At 57.2% G+C, this 19,756-nt stretch overlaps 1 protein-coding gene across 1 annotated transcript in view; it reads right to left on the bottom strand.

The window, feature by feature from the left end:
* LOC111145385 (ADAM metallopeptidase with thrombospondin type 1 motif 14) overlaps positions 1-19,756 on the bottom strand; it is a 72,832-nt gene that overhangs the window by 26,287 nt on the left and 26,789 nt on the right. The window contains exons 4-9 of the mRNA XM_022500254.1: positions 18,565-18,755; positions 4,789-4,872; positions 3,919-4,066; positions 3,228-3,333; positions 1,312-1,455; positions 736-868 (exon numbers count right to left, since the gene is read on the bottom strand). Of these exons, the coding sequence (XP_022355962.1) occupies positions 736-868; positions 1,312-1,455; positions 3,228-3,333; positions 3,919-4,066; positions 4,789-4,872; positions 18,565-18,755 (806 nt within the window). The remainder of the gene's footprint in view (positions 1-735; positions 869-1,311; positions 1,456-3,227; positions 3,334-3,918; positions 4,067-4,788; positions 4,873-18,564; positions 18,756-19,756) is intronic.

Genomic DNA, 19,756 nt, shown 5'->3' with positions numbered 1-19,756 from the left:
AGAGACCCTGTGTCCCCATGTGGCCTGAGCAATAGGAAGGTGACCATACTCCATGACTCCTGGTCCTGCAGGATGTGAGCCTCTGCCCGGGCTCTGGCCAGTGGCTGTTCGATTCTCCCCAGGGGGCTCCCCAGGGACAGGCTCCCCCTGCCCTGTCCTGCAGGTTAAGGAAAGGCTATGCTCCCTTGTTTCAATCTCCTAAACATGAGGTGGGGAGGGGGAACATGCAACTGACCCCCTGGAGAGAGATTATGTGGGGACACAGGAGATTTGCACTAGGGTGACAAACTGGCCCAAAACATCCTATCAAATCCCTAGAAGGTAAGACGGAGGCAGCTAGTCCTCCAGCAGGCCAGAGCCCAGCGCCTGATCTGACAGAGGGACTGTCCTACAGATGTGCTCCCCTGGAACCCGCACAGCCAGGACCCCATCAGCCACCTGCTCTCTCTGTTCTACTCTGTTCCATCTTTCCCAGGACTAAAGCATCCTCTAGCCACAGCACACACCCGCCTCCAAAGGTAGGACTGGGTGGGGCAGGTACGTGGCAGAAGGAGGCAGGGCCGGGCCCTGATCCCCCTGCACCCCCCCCCCACTGTGGCAGGTAGCACCAAGCCTGCGGGCCCATCACTAGGCCACCCGGCCAGCTGGAAGGAAGGTGCCCTGTGGAGGCCCAGTCAGGGTCACTGGAGGACATGGCCTGGGCCCTCCAGCAGGCAGAGGCCGGCAGGAACTCACCGCAGAGCAGGTGTGGTATCCAGAGCCAAAGTCAAAGCGGCATTGCTCGTCCATTGAGTAGTCGACACCTGGCAGCTCCTGGGGCCGGGGCCAGGTGGGCACAAACGGGTCATCGAGGAGGCAGTCGTAGGAGCTGCCAGTGGAGACAAGGAGGTGAAGGCTTTAAGGAGCAAACACGGCCTGCAGGAACCGGCCCCGGCTGCCCTGTGCTAGATGCTGTGTCTTCCTGGGAGGAAGGGCCGGTTCCTGGGCAATCAGAGGGCTCACTGCATGGAGGGAAGGAAAGGGAAGGAAAGGCAGCCCGCCCCACATTACTCAGGACCCTGGCCAGCTGCCGCATGAGGTTAGAGACAGCAGCTCGACCCACACCTGCCCCGCCCGGCCTGGAGCTCCTGTATCTAAAGCTTGGCCTTGGCCTCAACGTCCCTGGAGGCCCAGGAGCTGAGCAGCAAGGCTGGGAATCCAGCACACGTGTCAGGGTCAGGGTGGTAAGGAGACAGATGCTGGGGGCAGGGGGAGGTGAGGCGGCAGGCTGCAAGCTCCCCTGTCCCCAGCCGGGAGGTGGCGGCGACCTACGGGAGGTAGCGGCTGAGTTCCACTTTGCTGCAGCGGGACCAGTGGAAGCGGTGGAAGGCAGCCTGCACCAGGGGTGCCATGACGCTGCCCAGGCTGGTCTCGTCGGCGCAGCCGTTCCCCTGACCGTCATGCTCCATGCCGAGCCTGGAGGGCGGGGGTGGGGTACAGAAAGGAGCCCCGAGTCACACACCAGGGCACTTCACACCTGTGAAGACAGGCAGGCGGGCCAGCAATAGGACAGCACCCCCTGGCCAGGCTTCAGACTGTTCCTCCTGGCCTCAGTTTCCCCACCGTGCAGGGGCGAGGACCACCCCTCTGGATGGAAGTTGAAGCCCCAGCCTGCTCCCCAATGGGGCTGGGCTCATTCTGCCCTCCTGCATTCTCCTCAGACTCCAGCCACATCCTCATGGGTTCCGAGGTCAGCTCAAGCCCCACTCCTACTGGGGACGCGCTCCCTGGCCACCCTGCCCGAGGGTCGACCTCCCACAGCAGAAGCCAGCTGTCCTGCCACTAGCAACCTGCATGCCCTCCACGTCTCCCCACCCGACCCAAGACCTGCAAGGTGCAAAGACCAGGTCTCAAGCATTTGGTTCAGTTCAACTTCATTTCCTGAGTGTCTCCACACCATCTCTTAAGCTTCTCCAAGACCCCAGAGTACAGAGCACAGAGCTTTATACATGGTACGCACCTACCATAGTGATAGTTTAAATTGTAAAGTCTGGCTTTTTATCATTACTAATGGATGCCAAAGCCCAGAGGCTCTAAATTCTCAAATACTCCCAGGTGGCGACGTCTGGCCTTGACCACCAGACAGACACGTGGACTACTAAGGCTGTCCTCATCTCTCCACAGGGAGAGGCTCTGCTCCACAAAGAGTGGACCACCCCCCACACCTCCCACGCACAGGAGGACAAACTCCCAGCTCTAAAATATGTGGACCCATGGGCTTCCAGGGCACAAGGGGACCCTGAGGATTCCTGTGTGTCAGCCTCCACACGGGAGAGGAGGAAGCTGGGGCCTCAGTGAGGGGCGGAGCTGGCATGGAGTCCCCACGGGCCTCCCGGGCTGACAGGGTTGGCATGGAGAGGGGTGTGGGAGACAGCAGGGGCAGACCCTCTCCGGGATGGCCCAGCACCCCACTCCTGCCCAGGTCCTTCCCCCGGCAGGAAGGAGCCCTCACTCCACACGCGTGCGCTACAGAAGGGCCGGGGGTGCGTCCCTCAGTTCTGCCCAGCAGGCAGACAAGGCCAGAAGGCATGACTACGCAGGTGCAAGTTACCACAGGAAAACCTGGATGACGGTGGCGGATTTGCTTTCTCCCAGAATGGAGCTTCTCCATCCTATTCTCCGCGGCAATCCAGTCCTATCACAGGGCTTGGCACACAGAGCGTGCTCGAGAAATACTGGTCGAAGGCATGAATGGCTATGCTCTAAACAAAAGCCAGGTCCAGAGACCAAGAGAGCCGGCTGCCAGCCTGGCCCGGGGCCTGAGGCTCTGAGTGCCTGTTTATGATGGGCTCAGGCGAGCCCTGCAGTGTTCGCTGAGCAGCAGTGTGGGCCGGGACAGCCGTCAGAAGGGCCTCAAGTTATGGATGGGATGAGTGATAGAGACCATCTAGAGAACAGACCATTGCCTAGGATGGGACACGGCGTTGACCTGCCCAAAGGCGGGGGCCACATCTGGTTTTCCATGGCCCTGGGATTTGAGGGCCAGTCCCAAGGCAGGCCCAGAATCGCCATCGGGGCCCCCAGGTCCCCGGCCATCACGGCTGGGCCTCAACACATGGGCATCTTCCCTGGCCTCTCCCAGGACCCTGGGATGGGAGCCCCATCTGAGATCAAGCCACCCACCCCCACAGAACTCCTCGGTGCTCACGGCGCAGCCCGCCTTCCCAGTGCCGCTTACGCACACTTACACGTGGCCTGTCTCATGGGCCACCACGAAGGCTGAGGAGAAGCCGTCCTCGTGGTTGAGGGTACAGCTTCTCAGGGGGTGGCACATGCCGGTGACAGGCGCATACCCTGCCGGGGAGAGGGAGAGGGGGCAGAGGGAAGTCACAGGAAAGCGAGGCAGGACTCAGCGAGGTCTGGGCCCAGCCAGCCACTATAGGGACATGTGACGTGGTCGCTGCCAAAGAGTGCCTAGAGGACGAAAGATCTTTGCAAAGTCCATCCCCTCCCCCTCAACATCATAATGCTCCCACATCATGAAGCTCTACAGCCCCCCTGCAGCTTCCAGGCCTCTGTCATCCCCTCCTCTGATCGAGGCAATGAGATTTCCAGATGCCCCAAGCCTGCACACACCCGACTTCCACGTGAGCCAGTCAGTTGGTCAGTCAACAAACACATGCGGCTGAGCCACCAGCAGGCTCAGCCAAGACCGCAGGGACCAGAATGGGGACCCATTCACTTCCCTGATCTCCAGGAAACCCCTTCAAGCTTACCCACCTGTCCGGTCAGGTCCTATCTCCAGAGTCCCAGGACTCTCTCTGTCGACAGGGAGCCTGGCCCCTCGAACCACCTTGGAGTGGCTCCAGAGCGCCTGGCCCCAGGCCTCGGCCCTACGGCTGCGCACACCCGGCCGCAGCTAATACCGCACCTACGTACCTGAGGGCCCGAAGTCCTGCCGGGTGAGGAAGACCACATGGTCATGGTGCTCCGAGTGGCTGGGGTCCTGGCGCTGCTGAGAGTGCGCCCAGCGACACACCTGCTCCAGGCTGCGAGACGGGTTCCCACGCTCAATCAGGCTCAGAGACTGCAGGGGCCAAGAGCGTCAGCAGAGGGGCGATCGCCATAGCCCCCAGAACGCAGGGAGCACCCGTCGCTCCCCTCCCACCAGTAGAGGACACTGAGGCCCATAGGACCGCAGAGCGGGTTCCGGGTCACCAGGAGCCCCAACTCCAGCCGCTGGCGCATAGCCCTCCCACTTCAGGCCCTGTGCTGGGCCACCTGTCCGCCAAGAACTCAACACACATGCTCTCTCATCCCTCAACCGGCTCGCAAGGCAGGTGCTGGGCTGAGCACTTCTTCCAGACTTTACGTTCACGGTCTCATTTTATCCTGACCACAGCCCCTGGAGGAAAGTTCTGTTGCTACCCCCTGTTTGGGGGAGAATGAGAGAGTCTAAGACTGCAGAGCCCAGGGCCCCAGTGATCAACCAGAGCAGGCCCTGTCTCGGTCACTGCCCCGCTCTGAGCCCATCTCCACATCGATTCCTTGGGGAGCGGGCTCTCCAGCTGTGAGGCTGTAGGACTGTCCATTTAGGAGTTTGGAGGGAATCCCTCAATCCCTGTGTAACACCCCCAAATGCCCCTGCTTCCGAAGCCTCAGTTCTAATGGTCTCAGGGTTCTGATTCTGGAAACAAAATGCTTCCTAGACGCTGACCAACGCTGCCCCACCCCAGAGCCACCAGGCCGATGCACCGACCCCACACCCCTTCTCCCCCAAGACCCTGACTGTTGGTGGGGGGGGCTTACCTGTCGGTAGCCAACCATGATCAAGCGGACCAGCGCAATGTTTATGTGGGCTCCCAGGGACTCGTCGTGGTAAATCTCATCCACCTGCCAGGAGAAGCGAGCGGGTAATCTGAGGGGATCAAGCGTGGGTTAAGAGCCGACCACAGAGCGGGTCCTGAGCCGGGTACCTGACCCACGCCATCCCAACCCATCCTTACCACGGCCTTCGAGGCAGCATTCTTAGCCCTACTGTACCGATGGAGAAACTGAGGCCGAGAGAGGCAAAACGGCCTTCCCCAGGACACACAGCTAAGGAACAGCAGCTGGGATTCAGATCCCGGCCCTCCTGGTTCCACCTGAGCACTCTCTCCGTGAAGCCAAGTGCGAGGGGGCCCCCGGTCTCACTCAGCCCTCTGAAAAACACTCATCTTTCCACGGCTGGGAAGGATCCTTCCACAAATGTCACCTGGGCCAGGATGCTCATCCTCACAGGCCGTGTACCCCTCTAGTCGCCACTGGAATCGTCTGTTCTGCAGGGCCCGGGGAACTTTTCCAGAGCAGATCCAAGGGAAACTCTTGGAAATGCAGAGTCTCAAGCCTGCCTCCCAAGTCAGAGCCTGCGATACAACCACAATCCCCAGGGATTCTCTGCCACGTTCAAGTCGAGGAGCACGGCATCCGGAAACTCCCTTCTCCCACAGCCCCAAGGAGCCATGGGGCTGTGCCAGGCACCGTCCACCAGAGTGCCATCCCTCCCACTCCCCTAACCAGGACACCCCCAGTACAGTGTCCACGACAGATGGACAAGCCTCAGCCTGTCCACCCCCAAGGACAGGAAGCCCCCTCTCTCCTGAAGGTCCATCTCCTGAGGATGCCCCTTGAACAATTCCAGCTGTTTTGTTTTAACTTTTTTTTCTGAAGACACTTTGCCCTATGAACTTTGAAAAGTACAAAAATGGTGAAAGAAAATCAACCATCGGCCAGATAGATTGAGGATAACCACAGTTATCGCGCTTCTCGCCATGTGCACACGTGTGTGTGTGTGTATGTGTGCACGTGTGTACCTGCGCACGCGTGGGCTCATTTTACAAAATCGTAATCATCCTGAATATACTGCTTATATGTCGCTTCTTTCATGAAACATTATTCCACATATCTAAAAGCATCATCCCCGATGTCTGTGTGTGATGGGACACGACTTACGGAACTGATCGCCTCGTTAGACACAACCCCAGGGGGAGGAGTGACTTGCTCACAAAGTCAGTGTTGGCACACAGCACTGGTAAAGCAATGCCACTACTGGGGCCAGAGTCCTGGGTTCAAATCCTACCTCTGCCCTGGACGCTGGGAGGCTCAGGGCATATCAGGCAACTTCTTAGGACTTGTTTCTGTTTCTGTAGAGTGGGGATCCTAATGGCCGTCCTAGGGCTGGCACATGAACCTCTCATGCCAACAACACATCTGGTAACAATGAGTGGGCCACACACAGAGAGAGGCAGAAGTGGGTCCCAGCCTTCGACTCCTGCCAGGACGTCTTCCCAGGAGCTGGAGGACGTTTCGTACGTGGCCCTGTTCTCCCCACTTCCGTCCATGAGCAAGGGAACCAGCCTACAACCCACAAAGGGACTACAGTCTGCCCAATGGAGAGGAACAGCGCTGCCAAACTGTATGTGAGAGTCCCGCAGGGAGGGGAAAGCCAGGAGGCAATGGGAGGCCTGTTCCAGGGTCAGCCAAAGACAGAGCAGGTCTCTGGCAGCCGAAGCCGGGTGTGCCACACACTGCTCCCCCAGAACGGGAAGCTGCCCCAACTCGGGAGCATGGGGACTTCAGAGCAGGCTGTGTCCGGCTTCCTTCCACTGGGCCTAGCTGGCACCCATGTCTGGACCCAACTGAGAACAAACACCAGTGCCTGCCGTGGAACACAGCCCCCACCCACCCCGACACCCCAGCATAGGGAATGCCGGAAAATCCACTGGGCAGCGGCGTTCCCTTCCACCCTCCTCCGCTCCCCAGCACACATCTCAGGGGCAGAGTGTCCAAATGCAGAGACAACGTCCTTCTCAACCATGTGCCCCTGACTTATCCTAGGAGAACTGTGTGGTGGAGGGGGGTTCCATGGGGGGAGGGGCCATCGGCCACACGTACATTTTCTCCCTAACAGAATTCCAACCTAAGAATTCTTTGCTCTTCTGCTGAAATCATCCTCAACCTGCCACAGGATAACTCTTACCCAAACCTTCACATCTCAGCCCCTCCAACTCGGAACGTGGCTTTTCTCCTACATGGGGTGCAGTCAGCGTCTCAGACCCCCTGACATGCCCTGTAAGCACGCACACCAAAGACGCATCTGCGCCCCACTTGGACACGTGTAAACCCACGGTTGACCCGGGGCCGGAAAAGAGAGCAGTCCCTGGAATGCTTGGGTGGAGGCATCTGTAAGGCCTCTGGGCATTTGGAAATTCTCAGGGCCATTGTCTTCCTGCTCCGTCTCGCTCCAAAGCGGGCCAGGCAGATCCCTGCCAGGATCTGGCCATATCCTTCACGGCTGTCCCCACACTTGGCAGGATAAAACCCACCCATCAAAGCCTCCAGTGACTTCTGCTCCTGTGACTGGCATCTCCAGCCCAGGACACTGTGAGGTCCTCACGTGCAAAGGGGGAGGAGGCTGCCACCTCTCTGAAAGGGAGGTAGAATCAGAGCCCGAGTGTCCAACACTGGCGGAGACTGAGTGGGGCCTCGTGATGCCACCTCCCACTCAGGGGTAACTGGCCTAAATGCAATACTTGAGCGAGCAGAAAGAGACAGAGACAAGGTCTCTCCATCCAGAAAGACCTTGCTCGGCACAGCACAGCGCTCTGAAATAATCTAGCGACCAAATGTTTCAGGTGACGGGTCGACCCAGATCCCGGGAGTTGGGAGAAAAGGAGATGGGGTATACATGGGCTGGAGGGGGCGGGGAGGGCTTGCTGGAGAACCCAGAAAGAGCCTCACCCAAGAAGGCTGTGGCCCTTTGGAGAAGATGGGCCAAGGTTTGGTGCAGGAGAGAGAAAAGCAGGAATCCTATGGAGCCAGCAAGAGAGCCCTGAGGCCAGTGGTGATCGAGAAAGCTGAGGCCAGCCCCAGCCGGGATGGAGAATTTCTTCCCAGCTCATGCTGGCACACTTTCGGCAATGCATGTGCTAGCCCTTTGGAAAATTCTGGGTGCCATGGGCCCCATTCAGCCTCCCCCACTGGCCTCAAGTCTCTCTCTGGAAGTCCCACTGACCATACCCGCTCTCTTCCTGGGGCGAGACGGTGGCCATGGTCTCTGGGGGCCAACCCCCCGTGCTCATGTCAGTCACAGACAAAACCTTCCGGGAGCCAAGAAGAGAGAGGACGGGCCACTTGCCAAGGAAGGGCCATCTGGTTAGGAGTAGGTTTTCAACAACGACAAGGGGAGACGCTGAAGTAATACCGTCAAAGCACCAAAATAAAAGAACCCGCCCGCCCATGGTCCTGGGAGCCGGAAACCAGCTTTTAAGAACCATGATGAAAGAAGACATTATCAAGGAAACAGAAGCTGAGACAGTTACACAGACCCCATTGAGGGGTCTGCAGCAAAGGAAGATGGAAAGCGATCTCCAAAAGGTGGCCTGAGGCACAAGAATGGACAAATAGCTCTGAAGGGGGTAAAGAAGCACGATTCAGCCATGAACGATAGTCTAGTCTTTCCTCACACTACATAAGGGTGCTGAAAATAAAGTCATTCTATTTAAAAAAAAAAAAAAAAAAAAGGTGGGGTTAGCCCTGCCATTCCACATCCCCTGGTCTGGTCCGTCTCTGGGGCCCGGCACGCTCATTTGCACACACCCTGATCAGCCCCAGCCCTTGAGCAGGACCTTAGGGCTTGGAGTCAGCTGAAGCTGTCCTGACCGCTTGCACAGGCCGAGGAGGCGGCCGGACGGAGCTGCCATGTCCACCCAGAACCACAGAAGCCGCCTGGCGCGAGGGTCCCAGCCACAGCCGTGAGCCAGTGGATGCTGGGACCACAGCCAGGAGAGGCACAGCTACCTGAGAGGCCCAGGACCGCTGGCTCACACCCACAGGCAGCTCCCTGACAGGCTCTGGTCCGGCTGGGCGATCAAGAACTGGCTCTGTCAGCCTCTGCCCTCCATGGACGGCTGCCTCCCAAATGGCAGCAGTCAGGCCAGCGTGCCAGCTCCGGAGAGACCAGGAACCGCTTCCCCTGGTGGTGGGCCCCCATGCGACAGCAGCCAGACACACCCACAGGGCAGAAAAGAACCCTGTGTCTGATCTCCTTGCTTCCCCACCTCAGCCAAGTTCAACGTGCCAAGACCCCCCGGTTAGGGTTCCACTTCATGTATTGGCTTAGGACAGCGCCTGGGTATATATTAGAAAAACAGGCAAAGGTCAGGACTCTCTGTGGCCAAGGGGAGACAAAAGAGAAGAAGGGAGAAGCTATGCGATAACACAGCAGAAGCCAGAAACCACCAGGCTTACAGGAAGAGCTGCTGTTCATTGAACACCTACTATGTGTCAGGAGCCATGCTGAGGGCTTGCATACAACCTCATACCAACCTCATGGAGAGAGGAATTGTTCCCTTTTCACAGGTGATAAAGCTGGGGCTCAGAGAGGCTGAGTAACTCGCCCATGGCTCCACCCAGAAACTCCAGAGTAACTGAGTAACTCCAGTAACTCCAGTACTCCAGTAACCCAGTAACTCCAACTGAGTAACTCCACCCAGCTGGGAAGGCTCAGATTTACGCTCAGATCTTTGTGACTCTTGCCACTAAAACCCAGCTGCTTTCCAGAACCAGTCCCTGTGGAGGCCGGCTGGAGTGGGCTTTCTCTGGCCTGGGAGAGGAGATGGGAGAGTGGGTTTCCACACCCAGTAAACAGCAACACAGTTAGGCAGGGAGTGGCAGCAAGAGCCCCTTCCCTGTTCTCCTGTAAGCATGGGCAGGCCTCCCGGAGTTGGGGGGTGGGGAGGAGCTTTGTGGTCAAGCCCAGGGAGAAAGAAGAAGCAAAAGAGGGTCTAATTGGGGTGGGAGCGCTGCATCTGTTTTCCTGTCCAAAGGGAGGGACAGACTCTGGGTGGCTCCAGCAGAAATGCCTGGGCCTCTGTCTAGGGCTGGAAGGGAGAGCTAGGCCCCCGGGGAGCCCACGGGAGGGCAGCTGGCAGCCTTCCCTTCTGGACCAGGCCAAGATGGGCTTCTCCTTGTCTGTGCAGAGACGGGGTCTAGGGCAGAATGGTCCCTGGCCAGCCCCGAGTACCCACATTGCTAGGGAATGCGGCTCCCAAGGAGCTCTGGGGAGGCGTGTCTACCTGCTGGTCGGCCAGGTGCAGCAGGTCCCAGACGGGAGTGGCCATGCTGGGACAGCGCAACCCCGAGGTCTCAAGCCCACCCCCTGCTCAGACAGGAGAGGACATGAACTGCCACGGAAGGGCTGATGCCACCACAACCCCTGACCACCTCACGGGTTCCTCCCAGCCACCTTCTCCGAAGGAAGCACTATCCCTTCTTTTCTTTCTAATTAGCATACTTTTGATTTTAGAATAGCTTTAGATTTCCAGAAAAGCTGCCAGCAGAGTCCAGAGAGCTTCCGAGGGCCCCAGGCCCTGATTCCCCTGTGATTAACGTCAGCCATGACCACAGGACCTTTGCCACAACGACTGAACCGACAGGACACGTTATTGGTAACGAAGCCCATGTTTGTTTCAGATTTCCCTGGTTTCCCCCTAATGTCCTTTGTTTCTGCTCCGAGACCACATCTAGGACCCCAGGTTACATTTTGTCACCACACCCCAGTGGGCTGCTCCAGACTGTTCCTCCTGATCGTTCCTCAGACTTCCCTGGGTTTTGATGACCCCAACGGCTTCGAGGAATTCCGGTGAGGCGTTGAGCAGACGGTCCGTCAACGTGGGCACATCTGATGTCTGTCTCACAGTTAGATGGGTGGCACGGGCCGAGGAGAGGAAGACCACAGAGCTGAAGTGCCCCCTTCCCCACGTGATGTCAGGGCCCCTGGTGCCTGGCAAGGCTGACCTCCACCGCCTGCTGGGACAGCGGCCACCCCCATGCTGTGCTCTTCAGGACAAAGTCACTGTGCATGGCCCTTGCTGCAGGAGTGGGAGTTCAAATCCACCTTCCTGGGGACACAGTATCTCCATCAATCTTTGGAATTCTTCTCCTCCCATCTATTTATTCTGTCCTTTATTTATCAGTATGAACCCACGAATATGGATTTCACACTGTGGGTTATAATTCAGTGCTACATTATTGATTTTGTTGCACCAATTATCCCAGCTTTGGCCCCCGGGAGCTCTCTCAGTTGGCTCCTGTGTCCCTTTAACACACCCCCGCTGTCAGTTCTGGGGTGTTTGGGTGGTGTTTGCTGAGCACTTCCTTTCTGGGACTACGGGGTGCTCATCTTGGACACTCTCTGCTCCGGTTCTAAGGGTCAGCCATTCCTCGCAGGAGCTCCAAGGAGCGTGGCCCGTTACCCTGCTCTGACCAGAGAATAGCAGGCCTGTAGCGATGGCGGAGCCCGCCCGAGCACAGCTGCTGCTGTCGGAGTTCATGTCCAGCCTCTGCTCACGTGCCTTCCCGGGTCACTTATGGCTGTGAACCTGAACAGAGTGGGCGCAGCCCTGCTGGGAAGAGAGGCCGGCCACAGTCATCTGTCCCGCCCTTTCCTCAGCCTCAGGCCCCAGGACCGGCCCTCCATCCCCCAGTCCCGACCCTTCCAACAAGAGAGGATGCAGCAACTCTGTCCACCGCACGTGTCTCAGACGCTCTTCTTCCCCCATTCCTCATCAAGGCGGGTCGGAGGCACTTAGATCGTCTTGGCACTGCCCCCATGAGCAAGAAACTCATGTCGCTCCCGGGGATTTCCCTGGACACCGTGACCCCTTGCCGTTGCCGGCAGTGGACCATTTAGGGGCAATCTGAAGAAGGAATGGGGGTCCTGGTTGACTGAAAACCTCCACTGCCACCTTCTAGTAAAATCAAGAAGGCATCCCCGTTTCAAACAGGGGTTTAGAACAGGTTCCAGCTTGGAGGAAATCCCAAAGATAAGTGTGGGGCGCGCCTGCAGCCTCACTGACACTCCAGATGGCACCAGGAGATGCTGTGCGGGGAAGCACACACTTGGATGGCTCCGTGCGGAAAGGGACTTGGACAAGGAATGCTCCGAACAGAGCAAGCGAAGGGAACACCTTACTCTCCCACGTGTCACGTCTATGTGTGTACACAAGTAATACGTGATAAACACCTAAGTCTCGATCAAGTTAAAAGGGCTCTTCCAAAATGTGCAAATAAACATTCTAAGTGATAAGGAAACATCTTTATCAGAGTTTAATAGGTAGTACTTTTTTTAAAATTTATTTATTTATTTTAGAGAGAGAGGGAGGGAGCGCATGTGAGCAGGGGGAGGGGTAGAGGGAGAGACAATCCGGAAGCAGACGCCCTGCCAAGCACAGAGTCTGACACAGGACTCAATCCCAGGACCCCGAGTTCATGACCTGAGCCGAAGACAGATGCTTAAGCAACCGAGCCACCCAGGTGCCCCACTTCTTCTGTTTCTTAACTACATAGAATAACAAGAGCATCTGACAATCGATGTGTTCAATTTTGATGAAATATGGCAAGTACGTGCCCCACACATGATGTGTGGACTCCTCTGTGTGTGCTCACGTGATCTGGTACACGTATCTACATACACATACACATCCGTGTTAAACACACAGGTGACCAGATGTGGGCGCTTGCACACACGCATGCATGGAAACAAGCCTTCTCTCTGCGGGGTGTGCACCATGTGGGGCTGTGCATCAGTAATCCTCCGAGGCCTGCAGCCCAGGATCCCTGCTACCCAGCGCCCCCAGCATAGGGCTGACCCAGGCGGTGGCCAGAGTGGGCCCCGGTTTCCCCCGGGACTGGGATGCTGAGTCCCGGCCAGTGCACTGCGCTCACTCCCATACCCCGTGGGCAGGCCCTGCCTCGGAGGTCCCCAGTGAGATCTTGGAGGCTGAGGCTCCCAGGGTCTGCAGGCTGGCCTGAGCCACTCGGCCACTCAGCCCACCTCACAGGCTGGCTGCCCGGGCAGGAGGGCTCCAGGGCGCATGGGGATGGACCACCCAGCCCCGCAAAGCCCCTTTCATGGGTCCTCAGTGCTCAGCATGTACCCCCAACGAGCTGTCTCCAAAACACAGCAGCCTCTCTGTCCCAGGTCAGCCTCCTGGAAAGTGAAGAGAGGCACCGTGGAGACCTGGAAAGACCCAAAGTGCCCATGACCTCACCCCGCCGAGCCCAACTCTCTCACCCGAGTGTAGACAAACCAACCTTGCAGAGAAGCCCGGGAGAACAGACGGTGAGGCCAACGTCAAGTGTCTGGGACAGCGCCTAGAACCTGGTCAATCAGTGGCATCTTTCGGTCGGTTTAGAACCTCCGCTTCCCGCTTTGGGAGGTGAGGACAGGTCCATCAGGCAAGCCCGGGAAGGGGATTTCAGGCGTGTGACCTCCCCTCCAGCAGCTGAGATGCCAGGCTGTTGACAACAAAGCTCTCCCCACTGTGAGGGATGCTCATGGTAATTAGGGCTCAGAACCCCAGCATTGGTGCTTCTGTGCGAAGGTTCTCTGCCCCCCGGGGGGGGGGCTACTCTGGAAAAGCGAATGCCAGCAAGTGGGAACTGGCACTAACACCTCTGGGCTGGCCCCCTGGGCCCCAGGGCCACTCAGGTTGGGGGTGTCCCATGCATGTTAGGACATTAAACAGCCAGCACACGGGCTCCTCGGGGATGTTAGACGCCTCCCATCCCCTCCGGCTGGGATAACCAAAAAATATCTCCAAACCCTCCCAAGCATCCCCTGGGAGGCAACACTGCCCCCACGGAGAACCATGACCTTAAAGTAAGAAGATTTTTGCTTTCTGTTTTGGGGGGTCTCCGAGTGCCCTGAAGGAGCAGTGGAAAGCTTTTTGGAGAGAGAGACGAGAGAAGAGAAAGAATCCACAAGAGAGGGAGGGGAAGGATTCGCGTCCTTCCAGTGAGCAGGAAGGACGACTGCTCCGGAGGCTGGCGTATCCCCAAATGGAGGAGGGCTGGCGAAACAACGCTCTCTCGGCACAAAAACGGTGTTTCCGTGGTGTTCCAAACCGGACTTTATAATGAATATTTAACACAGTGATGTGCCAAGAGAATGCCACCCTCCCGGTCTGAGGCTACCAAGGCCCTGGTCTGACAGCCATCTGGACCCCACTTTCCCAGCAGGGCATCTGGGAGGCCTCAGGAAGGGGCCCCAAAGCAGGTCAGAGCGGGGGGACCCACTCAGAGACACCAGGCAATGTCTCTCCAGCAACCACATCCAACACCTTTGTGGTGGCAGCATGGCCCGCAGGGTGGAGAGCAAGGTAGGCAACGAGCCTGCCACCCCACGTGGGCTGTTGAGAAGGGTCCCGCTGTAGTCCAGCTCGGTGAGGACCAACAGAAGGGCTTCTGTATCTCCTCGCCCTCCCTCTGCTCTGCCCTCGGAGGAACCCCTTGTCCAAGGAAGTCCTTGCCCCAGAGGTTGGGTGTGTCGCCCCAAGCAAGGAGAGGGCCCCTGACAGTGCCTGCCTCTCTCCACGGCCCTGGCCGGCGCATCTGGCCACGGCTAGGAGCCAAGAGGAGGAAGCCAGCCCAGGGGTGAAGCCTCAGAATCCTGACTCGGATACAGAGATCCATCTGGGGGGACAGGCAGCACCGTCCCTACCTCCCAGGCCGGGGGGCTGGGATCCTCCCCCACCTCCTCCTCAGAGCTGCTCCCTACCATGTTCTACCACAGCAGCAGTGGGGGGAAAGCACGAACTTCGGGATCAGACAGATCTGGGTTTGAATCCTAACTCAGCCACTTATTAGTCTGAGCCAAGTCACTTGGTTTCTGGGAGCCACAGCTGTCAAAGGAATGCCGCTGGCCTGAGGCCACAGTAAGGATTCACGGCGCCTGTCTCTGAGATTCTCAGCCCTGTGCCTGACATGTGGTAGGTACTGGAATGACACTGTGGTATTTGAGAAAGTGCAGAGTCCCTGTCCTCGGAGTCTTCCTGTGGGCCCGTCACAGCCTCAGCTGGCTCTGGGGCCCATCCTCTCCTCCTTCAAATCTATGCTGGTGCCCCTGTCAGGCGCTGTTTACCACTCCTGTCTGTGCCAGGGCCCAGCTACTGCCTCGGGGACCTCTGCCAGCCTGGCTGTCCCCTCATTCCTGCATTCGCAACCCCGCTGTGCATGGTAGCATGCTCACCGGGCCCGCATGCTCCATATCACCAAACCCCCCCACCCCCAGCCTGAGGCAGCCTCAGCTCCAAACCACTCCAGAAATCCTCTCCCCCCAAGTCCACAGGGAGGGCTGCCTCCTCTAAGCAACTTCAGCACCGCCCCCAAATCATTCCATGGGCCGAGGCTTATCTTTGCAGTCAGACCGAAGCTTCTAGAATGTGAGCCTGTCATCCTAGGCATACACCAGACACTCACTACCTGCTGAACACAACTGCTCCTTCTGTTTCAAAGCTCTCAAAATGGTTCCCCAGTCCTGAGATTTGAAGATGCTTTAAGGAAAGTGGCCTGGTTCGGATGGGTAAACCGAGGCACAGGCAAATGAAGTCCATCAGGGGCCCACGCAGCATGTCAGGAAGAGAGAGGAGGGAGTCAGGCCACCAGCTGCAGCTTCGTGAATACGTACAGCACATCCCCAGGGTAATGCAAGAGGAAAGTGAGAGGCAGGATGCCCTGAGCTCAGCCTGAGAGCCGGGCCTGATCAGATGGTTTGGAGCGTTTCACTGATGGCTTTGGCCCCTCCTCCAGGGTTAGCACAAAGGGTCCATACATCCTGGGAACAGGATCCCTCCCTGATCTCACCAGGACAGGCCTGGCCCCGCAAATCAAGATCAGAAATGGTCACAGGCAGGCAGGCAGGCGCTCCAAGGGGACAGCACAGGGACACCCTTCTTACTGGCTTCATGAAATCCCACAGGAAATTAGTGTTTCCAGCATCCCAGCCAGATAAACTCCCCACACAATGCACGGGCTGAGCTGTGGGTCCTCTGGGAGGAAAGGTGGCCAGAACCCTGCAGCTAGGAAGTCAGGATCCCACCGCTCACAGACCCCCTGAGGCAGCTGTAGGTCCACACACAACATCTCCTCAGCATGGCGAGCCTCCCTTCCCCAGAGGAACAGGCCCCTCGCGGGGTGGAGAAGCTCTGCCTCAACTTCCCCTTCTGTTTCCACATCCCATAGGGCAAGCCAGCAGTAAGCAGAAGAATCAGATTTAAGCAGCCTTTCGGGAACCTCTGGAAGACATTTACTCTCCCCACCCACTTTCCAGTAGGCTATAAGGAGAAGGAACGCGGAACCAAGCCTCTAGAAATAATAGTCTCCAAGGCAAGCCCCGGGGGCACAGTGTTTGGTGAGGGCGAAGCAGAAGTGCTCCCTGTCCAAGGCTGAGTCATGGGTCTGAGGTCAAGAGAGCCTGAGCAGGACACAGGCTTACTTTTCTCCAATAAAGGTCCCCAGTAAAGTTCAGAGGACATGGAGAGGGACGCCAGGGAAGAAGGACTACTAGGCGACTGGCCTCCACGTCGGGAACACCAAGACCTTGGTGGCACTTCCCATGCACTGGCCTCCACCCTCCACACAGCTTCAGATCCCAGAGATTTAACAAGACCCTTCTGAAGGAATCCCATCTCCATCTGGGCAAGCCTTTAGAAAACAGTTCCAAAAGTATACTTTGCTCTATAGAAGACAGTATTTCCTTATACGGTTCATCAAAGACCTCGACCACTCAGTCGCTTGGATGGTCACACAGCCAGCACCCGGGGTTGTGTCCTGAGCGAGACTGCTACCCTCCCAACTCCAGGGACAGAGACACAGCCGGTACATCAGATGGGCCACCAGACTCCCTGACATCCCCGGGACAGGCTCTCTACCGGAGACCCTGATCAAGCCTCAAACTGCGAGAATAATTTTAACAGGCGCTTTGATGGAAACGGCCTTGTCCACAGCACACCTTTCAGCCTCATCTGAACCCGATTCCACGGAAGCTGCTTTACGACTGAGAGCTCTTGACGCTTGACAACAACGCACAGTTCTTGTCCACGGGTGCACAAATTCGGTCTTGTCCTCCGCCCTGGGAGACAGCCAATTCTGCTCTCTGTTTGCACCTTTGTTTCAAAATGCCTGATTATAAATGTTTCCATTCTTGGAGTTCTCTTTTGAAAGCATTATCACATTTGCCTGGTCCTCTCATTGATTAGTGAGTGAAACAAAACCTGTAACACTTAGCTGCTTTTATTTCTGTACGAAAGCCCTGATTTTACCTTTTCCTGAAAATTGTCCTTTAACAAACTGAAGGACTCTGGGACTGAATAGGGCCTGGCTCACAGGGTCACCCTCCTGGGGTCTGCAGCCCTCGGTGTGGACCCAGGACCCAGGCTCCCAGCATCTGAGGGCCTCCTGTCCCCGCCCCACCACTCCCATTCTCCACCTGCCTGCGGGCTCCGGCTAACCCTGCTCTTGCACTGATGGGATTAGTACTGGGCTGTGTGCCTGAGGTTAGGCTAGCAATCTCTAGAGCCGGGGTGGGTGGTCCATATTCATAGTTATCCCCCCTCCCTCATGAACAGCCCCAATTGTTATCCTTTGCTCCTTGAGTCCCAAACCGCAGGTTCCTTAAGGGATGGAAGAACTAATATCCAAACAAAGAGGCAGGGATGGGGGAGATACTTTCGGGCACCCCTCCTCTCCCCTGAGGCTCCTTGTAATTGGATCGGATTTCTAGCCCCACTTTTCCTTACACCTGCCTTGCAGACACAAATCTGCTGCCTTCCTGCTCCCTCTCAGCGGATGCTGGCCCCCTGCCTTTCCCATAGACGCTGCTTGCTTCCAGATCACCTAGCGGGGGTTGGATACTGTGCGCCGTGCACTTGGGGCATCAAAAAAAGTATAAGACAAAGCCCCCACCTCAGGACCCCAGCTTCAGGGGCTTAGACAAGGGAGTACTTATATACGCACACAGACAACAGAGCTGTAAGAACAAGGAAGGATGGAAAGTTTTGTCACCCCCAAAAGATGCCTCTTTGGCATACTGATTGTTTTAAGCTGGTTATTTTTAAGAAATTCCGGACATATGAGAAGCCCTGCCAACCCCAGTGGAAGCTACCCTTTTGTAGGAGACATTGACAGGTGTAAGGGAACTGTATTTGTAAGGGTGTCTCCCCAGCAGTACCAGAAGGGGATGCTTCAAGCTCTGGAAACTCTTACCAATGGAGCCGAAGACCTAAATCTGCAGAAGAGTGTTTTTGTTCTCAGGGAACATCAAAGGCCCACCTTCCAGGCCTGGGATTCGACCCCATCCCCACCCCAGGGCCGACTCACAACTAGCTGGCCAGCCTTTCCTCCTGGGATCGGGCATTTTCTGCAGATGGGCGTCTCAGCGAAGAAGTCTACAACTCCAAGCCTCGTGAGCTGCTCCCACCACCACCACCACCGCTGCCTGGGGCTCTGAATGTGTCCCCACCCTAAAGCCACTGTCCCCGGGATGCCAGCTTGCCAGGGGCTGGCGCTGATGGCCGGGGACCCCTTGGCACAGGCGTGCACAGTGGAGACCAGCCTTGGCCTGGAGTGGACAACAGGTCTGCTCAGGCCTGTCCCACTGCTGGGAAAACTCCACCGGGAAACACCGGGCCAGAGAGAAATGGGCTGCTAGGACCAAGACCGGTGGCGCCCCCCCACCCCGACACCCCGGGATGCGGGGACACTCACAATGTTCATGAGGGTGAGGACGTAGTTCTGCACGTGCTCCTTGCCATGGAAACGCACCACCGAGTCATCGACCACCAGCAGCACCTCGATGCTGTAACTCCCCGCCTTCGCGTGCCGCCGCTTCCGCTCCCCGTCGCCCAGCGGCTGCCCCACCAGACCCAGCAGGTTGGGGAGGTCACCCAGGCCGAAGGCTGCCAACCAGGACGGGAAGACGGACAGAGGTCAGACCCATGGGAGCGGCTGTGGCTCGGATGCCGCCCACCGGCCCACCCAGCCCCATCACGTGGGCCCTCTTCCTGCCTCTGGAAGCCAGCTTAGCATGACGGTTCCTTCCACACGGCGGAATTCGGGGGCACAAGCCCTTTGCCGAGCACCATGCTATGGCTCCATCTTTGAGGCGATGAACTGCAGAGAAGGGGGATCTGGCTGGGAATCCTGAGCCTAGGTCCCCAGTTCTCATGCAGCGCTATCTCCCTGTGTGCCCTAGCCTGGCCCACTCACCCATCCAAGCCCCCCTTTCCCCTCCTGGGACGTGGGGATGAACCATCCTTGATCTCTTACCCAGGACCTGGCTATAAAAATCAAAGGGGGCAGTGGATAGAAACATCTCGATAAAGAGAAAAAATCGTGGTGCAAGCCTATGCAGGAACCCCTGGAGTACGTCTCCCCACCCCCCCAGATCCTTCCCTCCAGGTCACTGCTAGCAACCCAAAATGTCATCACCACCACTTTGCCTTTTTGGCAAAAAGCAAAAATATTTATTTAACTAGGATCATGAACTTGTATGATGTAATCTAGGAGTTGTCAAACATTTTCTGTAGAGGACCATATAGTAAGTATTTTTGGCTTTGTGAGTCATACCGTCTCTGTCTCAGCGATTCAATCTGGCATACAAGTGCCCATAGACAATATATAAGCAGGCAAGTATGTCTGTCCCAATAAAACTTAAATTCCAGAAATACGTGGTGGGTCTTAGTTTACAAACCCCCAGCCTAACTGAGTCCAATCCAATCCTTACAACTCTCAGGTCACTGCTCCAATATGGTCACTGCTCTAACAGGTCAACATACTGAGGTCCAGAGAAGCTTGTCCTGGTCTGTCCCAATCAAGAGAGTGGGCTTGGAAAGTCACCATGGGGTCTACTACCGAGAAGGTAGCACCCAAAGCAGATATCAGTCATCTACATCCTAAT

Source organism: Enhydra lutris, unplaced genomic scaffold (genome assembly GCF_002288905.1).
Source record: "Enhydra lutris kenyoni isolate GAN:26980312 unplaced genomic scaffold, ASM228890v2 scaffoldscaffold12, whole genome shotgun sequence".
In the NCBI taxonomy this organism is placed as follows: Eukaryota; Metazoa; Chordata; class Mammalia; order Carnivora; family Mustelidae; genus Enhydra; species Enhydra lutris.
This window is presented reverse-complemented; position numbering and strand designations above follow the sequence as displayed.